General features: G+C 36.2%; 1 protein-coding gene across 1 annotated transcript in view; it reads left to right on the top strand.

The window, feature by feature from the left end:
• LOC131154272 (sodium/hydrogen exchanger 8) overlaps positions 1 to 12,659 on the top strand; it is a 150,839-nt gene that overhangs the window by 68,988 nt on the left and 69,192 nt on the right. Inside the window, exon 11 of the mRNA XM_058106939.1 lies at positions 8,377 to 8,432. Coding sequence (XP_057962922.1) covers positions 8,377 to 8,432 — 56 coding nt within the window. The remainder of the gene's footprint in view (positions 1 to 8,376; positions 8,433 to 12,659) is intronic.

Genomic DNA, 12,659 nt, shown 5'->3' on the forward strand with positions numbered 1-12,659 from the left:
AAGAAGATGGTGGAGAATGCAAAAATTTTAAATTCTTGGCTGGACTTAATGCTGAGTTTGATGAAGTAAGGGGAAGAATCCTAGGGAGACAGCCTCTACCCCCACTTAGGGAAGTATTTTCTGAAGTACGACGAGAAGATTGCTGAAGGAGTGTGATGATGATGAAAAATGAGGATGAGAATGGAAAATTCTGCTCTACTTGTTGCCAATAATCTTGCTCCTCATGCTGCTGGTAACACAAATTTGGCTACTGCCAATATTTGTGCATAGCGGCCTTACTCTAATCAAAGGAGGTTGGAAGATAAGCCTCGAGTATGGTGTGACTATTGCAATAAGCCACGCCACACTCAAGAAAATTGCTGGAAACTTCATGGAAAGCCAGCAAACTGGAAGAGCAACAAATTTGGACCCTCTGGCAGCAATCATGCAGTCCCTAAAGCAAATGAAGCTAATTTCCTAAGTGCTGAGCAGGTGGACCATCTTCTTCAACTGCTGAAATCTACTTCTACCTCTGGCCTTCCTACTGGTTCATTGGCCCAAACAGGTGATAACCCTAGTGCCTATTGCCTACCCTTGTTGCTTAAATCTTGCACCATGGATTATTGATTTTGGTGCATCTGATCACATGACCAGTATCTCACAATTGTTTCAATCTTATTCCCCTTGTTTTGGTAATAAAAAGATTAGAATTGCAGATGGAAGTTTTACATCCATTGCTGGAACAGGTTCTGTCCAAATCTCTGAAAAAATAGAACTCAAATATGTTCTTCACGTCCCTAAACTTGCTTGTAACCTGCTGTCTGTTAGTAATCTCTCACAGGATTTTAATTGTTGTGTCATTTTCTTTGATTTCCATTGTGAATTTCAGTACCAACTCTCGGGGAGGATGATTGGTAGTGCAAGGATGATTGATGGACTCTCCTACTTCAATAAGACTTTATTCAACAATAAACAAGCTCAGGGTTTGAGTAGTAGTACTAGTTCTGTTTCTGTACGTGAACAAATAATGCTTTGGCATCTTAGACTAGGACATCCAAGTTTTCTCTATTTAAGACATTTGTTACCTAGCTTATTTAAAAAACTGGATTGCAATTCTCTTCATTGTGATGTTTGCCACATATCCAAAAGTCATTGAAGCACCTATCAATCAAAAGCTTATCATTCTTCCAAACCTTTTTATTTAAATCATAGTGATGTTTGGGGTCCCTAAAAAATCACTACTACTTCTGGTAAGAAATGGTTTGTTATGTTTATTGATGATCATACACGTTTATTGATGATCATACACGTTTGTGTTGGGTGTACTTATTGAGTGACAAATCTGAGGTTGAAATTTTTTTTTAGGATTTTTATAATATGGTTGAAACCCAGTTCCAAACGAAAATAAGTATCCTTAGAACTGATAATAGTATTGAATATTTTAATAAATGTTTAGGAACGTTTCTTTCAACAAAGGGTATTCAATGGCATTGCTGAGAGAAAAAATAGCCATTTGTTAGAGGTTGCATGGGCCCTAATGTTTTCAATGCAAGTTCCTAAATATCAATACAAATGGCGATATTTTCTCTCAACAATGCCATTTTGTTGTGGGGTGTCACGACAAGTAGATTGATGTTGAATACCCTTTATTGAAAGAAACATTCCTAAGCATTTGTTAAAATATTTAGTACCATAATCAGTTCTGAGGATACTTATTTTCGTTTGGAACTGGGTTTCAACCATATTATAAAAATCTTTAAAAATTTTTTCAACTTAGATTTGTTACTCAATAAGTACACCCAACACAAACGCGTATGATCATCAATTAACGTAGCAAACCATTTCTTACCAAAAGTAGTAGTGATTTTTGAGGGAGCCCAAGCATCACTATGAATTAAATAAAAAGCTTTGGAAGAATGGTAAGCTTTTGATTGATAGGTGCTTCGGTGACTTTTGGATATGTGGTAAACATCACAATGAAGAGAATTGTAATCCAGTTTTTTAAATAAGCCAGGAAACAAATGTCTTAAATATAGAAAACTAGGATGTCCTAGTCTAAGATACCAAAGGATTATTTGTTCACTTACAGAAACAGAACAAGTATTGCTACTCAAACCTTGAGCTTGTTTATTGTTGAATAAAGTCTCATCGAAGTAGTAGAGTCCATCAATCATCATAGCACTGCCAATCATCCTCCCTGAGTTGGTCCTGAAATTCACAATGGGAATCAAAGAAAATGACACAACAATTAGAATCCCGTGAGAGTTTACTAACAGATAGCAGGTTACAAGCAAGTTTAGGGACGTGAAGAACAAATTTGAGTCATATTTTTTCAGAGATTTGGACAGAACCTGTTCTAGCAATGGATGAAAAACTTCCATCTGCAGTTCTAATCTTTTTATTACTAGAACAAGGAGAATAAAATTGAAACAATTGTGAGGTACTGGTCATGTCATCAGATGCACCAGAATCAATAATCCATGGTGCAAGATTTAAGCAACAAGGGTAGGCACTAGAGTTCTCACGTGTTTATTCCAAGAACCATTCAGGAAGCGCTAGATCACCCGGAATGGAGATTGGCTGTTCAAGAAGAGATGGATGCACTAATTGCTAACGACACTTGGGAAAAATTGGTGACCTACCGGAGGGGAAGCAGACTGTTGGCTTTAAATGGGTATTTACAATAAAATTCAAGGCTGATAAGAGTATAGAAAGGTACAAAGCAGGACTTGTGGCAAAGGGGTTCATTCAAACATACGAAATTGACTACTAGGAAACACTTGCTCCTGTAGCCAAGATGAACTCAATCCATGTGTTGCTCTCTTTAGCAGCTCACTCTAATTGGTCCTTATATCAACTAGATGTGGAGAATGCCTTCTTAAATGGAGACTTAGAGGAGGAAGTCTTTATGGATCTACCGCCAGGATTTGAAGGGAAAGGTGGCAAAGGCAAGGTGTGCAGATTGAGGAAATCATTGTATGGACTCAAAGAATCTCTTAGAGCTTGGTTTGAACGCTTTGGGAACATAGTAAAGAGTCATGGCTACAGCCAAGGTCAAGCCGATCATACTATGTTCCATAGATACACGAGTGAAGGTAAAATGGCTATCCTTATTCTTTATGTAGATGATATAATTCTGACAAGTGATGATAGCAATGAGCTAGAGAGGTTAAAGAAGATCCTTGCTCAGGAATTTGAGATCAAAAACTTGGGGGCAAATTGAAGTATTTTCTTGGTATGGAATTTGCAAGGTCAAAGAAAGGAATTTTTGTTTCCCAACGCCATTATATGCTTTATTTACTTGGAGAAATAGGTCTGCTAGGGTGCAAAGCAGCAGAAACACCTATAGAGCCGAACATAAAACTCCAACCAGCTAAGGCTGAAGAAGTGATCATCAAAGAGCAATACCAAAGATTGGTAGGGAAACTCCTTTATCTCTCTCATACACGTCCTGACATAGCCTTTGCAACAAGCATGGTAGTTCAATTTATGCACTCACCAGGACCCGAGCATTTTGATGCTGTGTACAGGTTTCTAAGGTACCTAAAAGGGACTCCAGGTAAAAGTTTATTATTTGGAGGACATGGGAATTTACAAGTTGAAGTATACACTGATGTAGATTGGGCTGGAAGTATTACTAATAGAAGATCAACTTCTGGCTATTGCATCTTTGTTGGAGGAAACCTAGTAACATGGTGCAGCAAGAAACAAATTGTGGTGGCAAGGAGTAGTGCGGAGGCAAAATTTGGGGCTATTGCTTATGGAATTCGTGAAGTACTATGGATCAAAAGGTTGTTGGAAGAATTAAAAATTACTAATTCACTACCAATGAAACTGTATTGTGACAATAAAGCTGCAATAGCTATCGCTCACAATCCAGTTCTTCATGATAGAACTAAACATGTGGAGGTAGATGAGCATTTTATCTAGGAGAAAATAGATGAGGGAGTAATCTGTCTGCCATATATCTCGACAACTGAGTAAGTAGCAGACATACTGTCAAAGGGACTGCCGAAGAAACAGTTTGAAAACTTCATTAGCAAGCTGGCTATGGAAGATATCTTCAAGCCAGCTTGAAGGGTAGTGTTGGAAAGTTTCAAATATGTTTAGTGAACTTTCTTGTTTTTTATAAGAGAATCTCGGCTGTAAATGTGTGAATATCCTAGAATATTTAGTTTCCTTAGAAGTTAGCATCTTTGGTTCTTTCCTTATATGCTTCTGCTGTACATCTATTTAGATAGACCTGTACCTATGTTACGATTAATGAGAATTATTTCCACAATAAGCTATCTCATTCTAGAGTTTCCTTTTTGTACTTGTTCATTTTCATGTGTAACTTCTATTTTTGGATATTCTTAGTCTATTGGCTTTATTACTGCTGTCCTTTTGCAACTTGGGTTACCCACTTCACTCAACTAGGAGTTGCTTGCTTGTTTTAAAGCCTTTCATAGAATGGTTGCTGAGTAGTTTCATGCCAAGATCAAAATACTTTGACTAATGTAGAGATGGCTTTGGGAAAAGTCATCTTCTTGTTAAAGTTGCTTGAGATTTATTGTTTACTATATGGGTGCATAAATCTTTTTTGGACAGATACTCTTCTTACTGCTGCTTATCTTATCAATTGTATACCATTGAGGACTCTTATTTGCCTGGATTTGAGTCTGCTGCTTCCTCTTCCATTCCAAAAATTTTAGAGCTTTTGATTTGTGCATTATAATTGACCATCTTGGGGGTAAACTTGATCATATTGCCTCAGGTTTGCTTAATTGTTTATTATGCAACTTAGAAAGGGTATAAATGCTGTTATCCTCCAACCAGATAAGTGTTCATTTCCATGGGTGTTACTATTACTTTTCATGAATTAGAAGCATTCTTTTCTTCCATGACACCTCTTTTGGGGAAGTAATCATGTGGAAGATATGTCATTCTCTGCTCTACTACAAGTTATGTTTTCCATCTTGCTTGTTAATCTTTCATCTACAAAGGATGCTACAAGTTATGTTTGAAGTTGGATTTGGGGTACGGTGAGTGGAGAGGTTGGAAAAGGTAAATGGCAGAAATAAGAATCAAGCAGAACATGGGGAGGCAAGGAGCGGGTCTGTTGTAACGAGTATAAAGGCAAAGGCAGACTAAACATGTGCCACCATCTTATTCTCCGACCTTGAATCCAGTTCTATATATTATGTGCGAAAATTGTGCCCCTTCAAGCAAGGAATTTCATAATAATGATGAAAAGTTATTGATGATATCAACATCCCACTTGCAATAAGGAAAGATGTTCAGTCTTGTTTCCAACGCCCTACTTCTAGATTTATCTCTTATAATCCCTTGTCTCCTTTACATCATCTAGTCCGTCCTTTTGTCTCATATTTTGTCTTTTGGTTCTATTGCTTAGGGTTGGAAAGAAGCAATGTAAAACCCAAAGTGGAAGGAAACTATGGTGGAAGAGATGAAAGCCTTGAAGAAAATGATTCTTGGGAGTTTGTGTCTTTTGGAAACTGAAGGGATGTTCACAATCGAAACAAAAAGAAGATTGATCTGTGCAGAGAAACAAATCAATAATTGTTACCAAGGAAACTTGTGGGATAGATTATCAACAAGAATTTGCTGCCGTTGCAAAGATGAATTGTATCTCTGTACTGCTTTCTTGTGCTGCTACTTTGGCTTGGAAACTTCCAAGACTTGGATATAAAGAATGCCGTTCTCCATAGGAATCTAAAAGAGGAGCATACAAGGAGATTCCTCTAGGTGTTTCGTCTTTGAGAAATGAAAACTGAAGGAAAAGTGTCCAAGTTGAGAAATTCTCTTTGTGGGTTGAAGCAATCCCCTGGAATATGGTTTGGCAAGAAGGCCATATTGTAGTTTGGAATTAGTAATGTCATGTTGATCATATTGTGTTCATTCAAAAATAGATTGTAAAATCAATGTTCTTGTTGTGTATGTGAATTAGTGAATGGCATAGTGATAGCAGATGATGATGTGAAAGAGCCATCTAAGCTCAAGATTGGGTTGGCTAAAGAATTTGAAGTGAAAGATTTGGGATTCACTGTGTTATTTCATGGGAATGTATGTTGTCAAATGGCGTTTTTTATCTTCCAAAGGAAGTATATTCTTAATCTCTTTGAAAACATATGTTAGGTTGGAAGCTTGTAGATTCTCCTTTTGAAACTAAATTAGATCACTAATTGTGTTGGTGCTCTTACAGATAAGGAAAGATGTTGGACTTTAGGAAGCTCCCATTTCTCTCTCTCACTCTAGACCATATATAACTTGTATAATTGGAGTAATATTCAGAATATGTAATACCGTCGTGAGTCTCACTTAGAAACTGATTACTGGATTTTGAGGTATTGAAGCCAGCTCTAGGAAAGGGAATTCTATTTTCAGAACAACATGTACACTTGAAGGTAGAAGCCTTCACCAAAGCAGATTGGGTAGGTTTAGGGGATGATAGGCATTCAACTTCTGGCTACTTTGTAGGTGGAAATTTAATAACTTGGTGAACTAAGCCGCAAGAAGCTGGAATTAGTCGCTAGATCTCTGGTGTTGAGGCAGAGGACATGCTATGGCTCATGGATTTTTGAATTTATGTGGTTGCCATTGCAAACCTTGTTGAGAGATCTAGGAATAATGAACAATCAACCTAAGTGATTATACATGTGAGAGTAAAGTGGCTGTCAATATTGTCCATGAGCTAGTTTATCATGACACTACAAAGCACATGGAGATTGGTAGACAATATATCGAAGAAAAACTTAAGAAAAGCTTGATTTTTCATTGCCTTGTTAAATCTGGTTTTAGCAGATAGGTGATATGTTTACCAAGGGTCATAGTAGCAAGCATCTTCATTGTGTAAGGAAGTTGGGCATGAATCTATGCAGCAACTTGACGGGTAGTATTGGATGGAAGGATATTCTACAAGACAAGCAGTATTGTACCTGCACTTTGAAAATAGAATATGTTGGAGTTATAGTTTGGGATCATCTACAACACTCTTACAGTCTCTCTCTCTCCCCCCCCCAAAAAAAATTCTCTCTCTTCCTTGCCAAGGAAAGCTATATCAAACCCAAGGTTCAAATATCAACTGTTCACCTATTGCCTCCTAACCACTATTTTTCAACTAATAAATATCAATCTAAATTCTAAATAGCTGAGCTATGGTGTATTATGCACTTCTAAAAATGGATTGTCAATTTAGGTCGGCAAGGTTATAGATCACATGCTATAAATCCTATTGTTAGGTTGAATAGCCAAATTTGTTTTAAAGATATATCAAGTTCATCAATTTTTTATGGATCCTTATTTTTATCCTTTTTACATGTAATTTAAACAATGAATTAAGTAGAAAAACTCTCAGTTTGGATAGAGGCTTAACAAAGACAAAAGGTCCAATGATGCATGTAGCCAATTTGATGTAATAGATTTAAAGGCCTGCATAATTGGTCTGAATAAAATAAAAAAGGAAATTCTTTAACTTAGCCACAGTGCTCAGACTCATTTGCACTAAATTTTATCCTTATGATCAAGGTCTTGAATTTCTTTTTCGACTCAAATTTTGAAGCTCCAAAGGTACGGAAATTTCGACAGAAATTTTGATTTCAATGTCAATTTTGATTTTGATTTGAAAAAATAATGGAAATCAGTAGTAAATCATGGAAATTTTTTATCAAACTTTAGAAATGGTTAATAGACGCGATAACATGAGTTTTAGGACTAATATATTACAAATTAAATACATCTATGTTGTATATGAGGTGGAAAGTTGTAATATGATTTGTGTATAAGATAATGTGCATTAAAAATATTCAGTTAATTAAATATTAGTCATTATACAAATAATGATAATTTAGACGTGAATGCTTAGATAAAAAATGTTGCTGTAAGTTTGTTTTTTCATATAATTTCAAATTCCCTTGTAATAATCTTTTTGTTTCAATTAAAAAATAAGATAAATTAAGAGAAATTCGCTCCTAAATCTCTCATTTGATTTGTTTTGTAGTTAAAATTTCGGCAAGTTTCACTAAAATTTCAAGATTTCGATAAATTTCGAATGATTTTTTGAAATTTCGATGGAAATTCTGTAAAATGGAAATCGACTGCCATTTCGATTTTGAGGGTCACAAAAATCAGAAATTTATTTCGTGGAAATTTAAGACCGTGCTTATGAAATGACTTTGTCAAATTCTGGTGAACTCTCATAAGTCTCTGTCTATTATTCTAACAAGCACACACTGCATCACTGGATTGGATAAGAATGTGAAAATTTTGTGTTTTATTTGAAGTTTTTTTGTCGCTCTTTTATTTTCATTGAATAGAAGAATAAGCTTTTAACAGGAAGTGGGCAGATCACCTTTGTACCTGCATTGAACAGCTCTGATTTATGTTTTGGTTTTGCAGTGGCGTTGTTATTGCTGAAGGTGTTCTGAGCAGTGGTCATATATTTGAAAGACATGGTATTGCCTACAATTTCCCCATTTTTCATGCATGAATTTTTTACTTGACATACATGCATCAGTATTATAGTTACTGGGTTTCAATATCCACCCTGGAACCAATATCCAGGGTGCCGGATTGTGATGTTATGCATTCTGGACTGAAAGTAGTGGCAAACCAGTCCCTGATATGTTTCCAATAAAAAGAATAAAAAAAATACTAATCAAATGAAAAAATACCTTGACCATGAATGGCAAACCAGTGTACCTGCACCTCATGGATATGTGCGTTGCTCCATCCCTCTGCTTGTATCACAACCCATAATGAAACGCAACATGTTCCTGGACCATGATCAGTGCATGGATACTTGCATAACTTTTTTTGCTATATATAGTATTATTTGTGTGATGGGAACCATGGGTCGAGACTGGTCAAGGATTTCAAGTTGATCATGGACCTAATATTACTTGAGAAGCTGGGGCAGGTAGAGGTGGAAAAATGGGTCAAAGTGTTGGGTTTTTTGAGTTGACGGGTGGGACTTAAACATGTTGGGTTTGGGTTGACCCATTTATAAATTGGTGTGTAAAACATAAACCGGAATACTAGAAAAAAAAAGTAAGCAGCACTGAAAGTTAAATTATCTATATTTTTATTTAGGCATGAACGGTTAAATTAAATGTTGTCGTAAGTTTAATTTTTCATAGAATTTCAAGTCTTTGTGATAATCTTTTCTTTTAATAAAAAATAAGATAAATTAAGGGAGAAATTTTACTTTGCGTCAAAAAAATCACATTTGAATTCCAAGGAAATTTCATTCTATAGTTAAATTTTTTGACAAATTTCAATAAAATTTTGAGATTTCTGTAAATTTTGGATGATTCATTGAAATTTGGACAGAAATTATATAAAAGGAAATTGACTGCCATTTTGATTTTGAGATGATGGAAAGCAGAAATTTCAATAATTTCATGGAAATTTAAGGCCATGACTGTACCTTAAACCTGGATGATATTTAAACGGGGGCATGTCACAGGTCATTTATTGGGTATAAAGTAGCGTTAACCCATTTTGCCACCCCTAGGGGCAGGTTGGGGCGTCTAATCTTTTGGGCTAGCAACTAGTGCAATATGCTGCAGAGGGAGGTGCTATGTGTCTGTTTTAGGCAATTGTATTTCTTGCAGTTCTAAAATATATCTAGTACTTTTTCTAGATGATCAGTAGTATTTATATGGATCATTAACCGTCTTAGTTTTATTCAGGAGACTAATAGCCCTCAATGCTCAAATGGTTGTCATCTAAATATGTATATGGCTACTCGCCAACATATTTATTCCAATTGAAACTTGTTGGTGAAGGCATTCCTCTTATCCTCTTGGTAAAATATGATGTGGAATTCTTTAATACTCATGGATTTTCTTTAGATTGGAATGAGCTACACGAACCCCTTACTGATTATGTAAAAGTGTTCACTGTCACTTGATGAGTCCACATGGCAACCCTGCTAGTGGAAGGACATGTAGAAGTTGTATTGAGTAGAGTTTGTACATGATTGTATAGCCAGAATATCTCGCTTAACAATGGGAAGTTAATTGTTGGGGCAAAGCTGTGTTAGAAATCATAGGCATCTGTGTTCTTTGTTTTAATTGTTCAGAATCTGCATCGCATTTTTTTATACATTGTGGTTATGCTTGGAGGGTATGGAATAAGTTATTTGGATTTTTAGGCAAATGTTGAGGGAGTTCAGAGGTAGTGGAGGACTTTTGGCTGTTTCTTTTGTTGGTTTTGGCAGGAAAAAGGAAAGGGCAGGGCTCTGAAAATGTGCTTTCTTGCAGTATTTTGGGGGTTGTGGATGGAGTGTAATGTGAGTATCTTTTCAGGGAATAAGTTGTTGCATTTTTTGGTTTAGAAAAATATATATTATTTTGCTTCTCTTTTGTGTGTGTGGGGCTGGGGAATTTTAAGGGGGTGGGCTTTTTTGATATTCAGCGCGATTGGCATTATGTAATGGATTGTTAGTTTGTGCTGGTTTTATTTGTTCTTTTTAGTTTTTTGGTTTCTTTTTTGTGTTTTTTTCTGGATTTTTCCAGACTTTGTTGAGGATGTCTTCTTTTGCCATTCAAAAAATTAAAATAAAAATCATAGGCATCTGAGACCATTCAAACTTGAAATGTTTCCTAATGCAAGGGATGATTTTCAATCTGAGTTGGATATGCAGCATGAGCTGCATGACATCCTGTGCTCTACAAGATGGTGACAGAAGCGTGTATGCTGGGTGGTTTGCCTCTTGTATTCCATCAATGATGGCTGGACACTGGAATTTTTGACAAGTGAGGATGAAGCCTTGGCTTGAGCAGTAACTCAAAGAGGGATAGATCTTGATTACATTACAACTTGAACATCCGGAAGAGCCAGATTGGCTGGAGTATGGTTTACTGGTGGGCAGTGGATGTTGAAAATGGAAACCCCATATCAGAAGACGGGAAAAATTGATGAGATCTATGCAGAAATGGTTTGGAAAGTAAGACTAACTTGAGCTTAAGCTTCTATCTTGGGATAAGAGCTTGTGTAGATTGTAGTACTATTCAAGCATCATGCGACAAACAGGTTTACAACACTTTGTAGGCATTTCCAATTTTTTTTTCTTATTTTATTCATGAAAGACATTACTTGCATTGTGAAAAAACAACAGTTATATTGATGCAGCATGCAAACAAGATCTACTTTACTTTCCTAATTTTGCTTGTATTTTCATTCTTTTATTAAGGGTATATTCTAGGGTATTATTATTTAGGAAGCAAGATTCTAGGATATTATTATTTATGAAACTTGTATTTCGGCTGAAATAAATTTCTTAGGGTTTCCTTACCTTCCAAGCATATTGTAAGCTGACATATTAGGAACCTCTTCAAAGTAGGATGAGGGAAGAGCTATTGTTGAGGAGCTGGATCCATGTCTTATATCAGCAGACAAAGCCATTAGTTTAGTGAGGCCTATTGAAGAAGGGGCGATTAAGAGTTAAGTTTTTGAGAAGGATAGAGATCAGGCTGTTGGCGCGATTGGTTTTACTGTGGCATTTTTTTCAGGATTGTTGGGAGTTTTTGAAAGGTGACCTTATCACAGTTTTTCATGGCTTTTTTAACAATGGAGTGGTAGGAAGGAATATGAATTCTACTTATATTACCTAGGCGCCTTAATGAGATTCTGCAGTAAAATTCAAGCATTTGAGGCCAATTAGTTTGGTAACTAGTGTTTATAAGAATTTGACTTGTTAAGATTTTGATTAAAATGAATGATCTAACTTGAAGATAGGTCTCTCCCTCTATTTATAATACAAATTAAATAGATTCTGATGACAATAAGACCCTTACTAACTCTCACTAATTAACATACTAACACAATAATAATACTAAAAGACATAAATGACCTCTAACACTCCCCCTCAAGCTGGAGCATAAATGTCATATGCTCCTAGCTTGTTACAAATAAATTTAACATGAGCACGCCCCAACGCTTTCATAAACGAATCAGCACACTGCATATCTGACTTCACATAAGCGGTAGTAATGAGCTTCTGTGCACGTTTCTCCCGAACAAAGTGGCAATCAACTTCAATGTGCTTCGTTTGCTCATGAAAGACCGGGTTGGAGGCAATATGAAGAGAAACTTGATTGTCACACATCAACTTCACGGGCTGAGAATGCGAAATACCCAATTATTCCAACATGTTCTTCGATCAGACAAGTTCACAAGAAGTGTGAGCCATAGCTCTATGTTTTGATTCAAAACTTGATTTGGCCACCACAATCTGTTTCTTACTCTTCCAAGAAACCAAATTACCACCGACCAAGATATAGTACTTGGTTGTGGATCTTCGGTCGGAAGGCGACCCAACCTAATATGCATTTATACATCCATGGATATAAGTGTGACCCTAATTACAATGTAAAAGACCTCTCCTAAGTGCACCTTTGAGATATCTCAAGATGCGAATTACTGCGTCCCAATGACTTGTCCTCAGAGAATCTAGAAATTGACTCACAATACTTGTTGCAAAAGATATATCCGGGCGAGTGACTGTGAGATAATTCAACTTTCCAATAAGACTCTAGTATTATCAAGGATTAGGTCGCAAATCAATCGATTTAGATCCCAACAATCTAGCTTCATCCAACAGATCAAGAACATACTTCCTCTGTGACAAAACAATTCCCATACGAGATCTAGATACTTCTATACCCAAGAAGTAT

This window comes from Malania oleifera, chromosome 4 (assembly GCF_029873635.1).
Source record: "Malania oleifera isolate guangnan ecotype guangnan chromosome 4, ASM2987363v1, whole genome shotgun sequence".
Taxonomy (NCBI): domain Eukaryota; kingdom Viridiplantae; phylum Streptophyta; class Magnoliopsida; order Santalales; family Ximeniaceae; genus Malania; species Malania oleifera.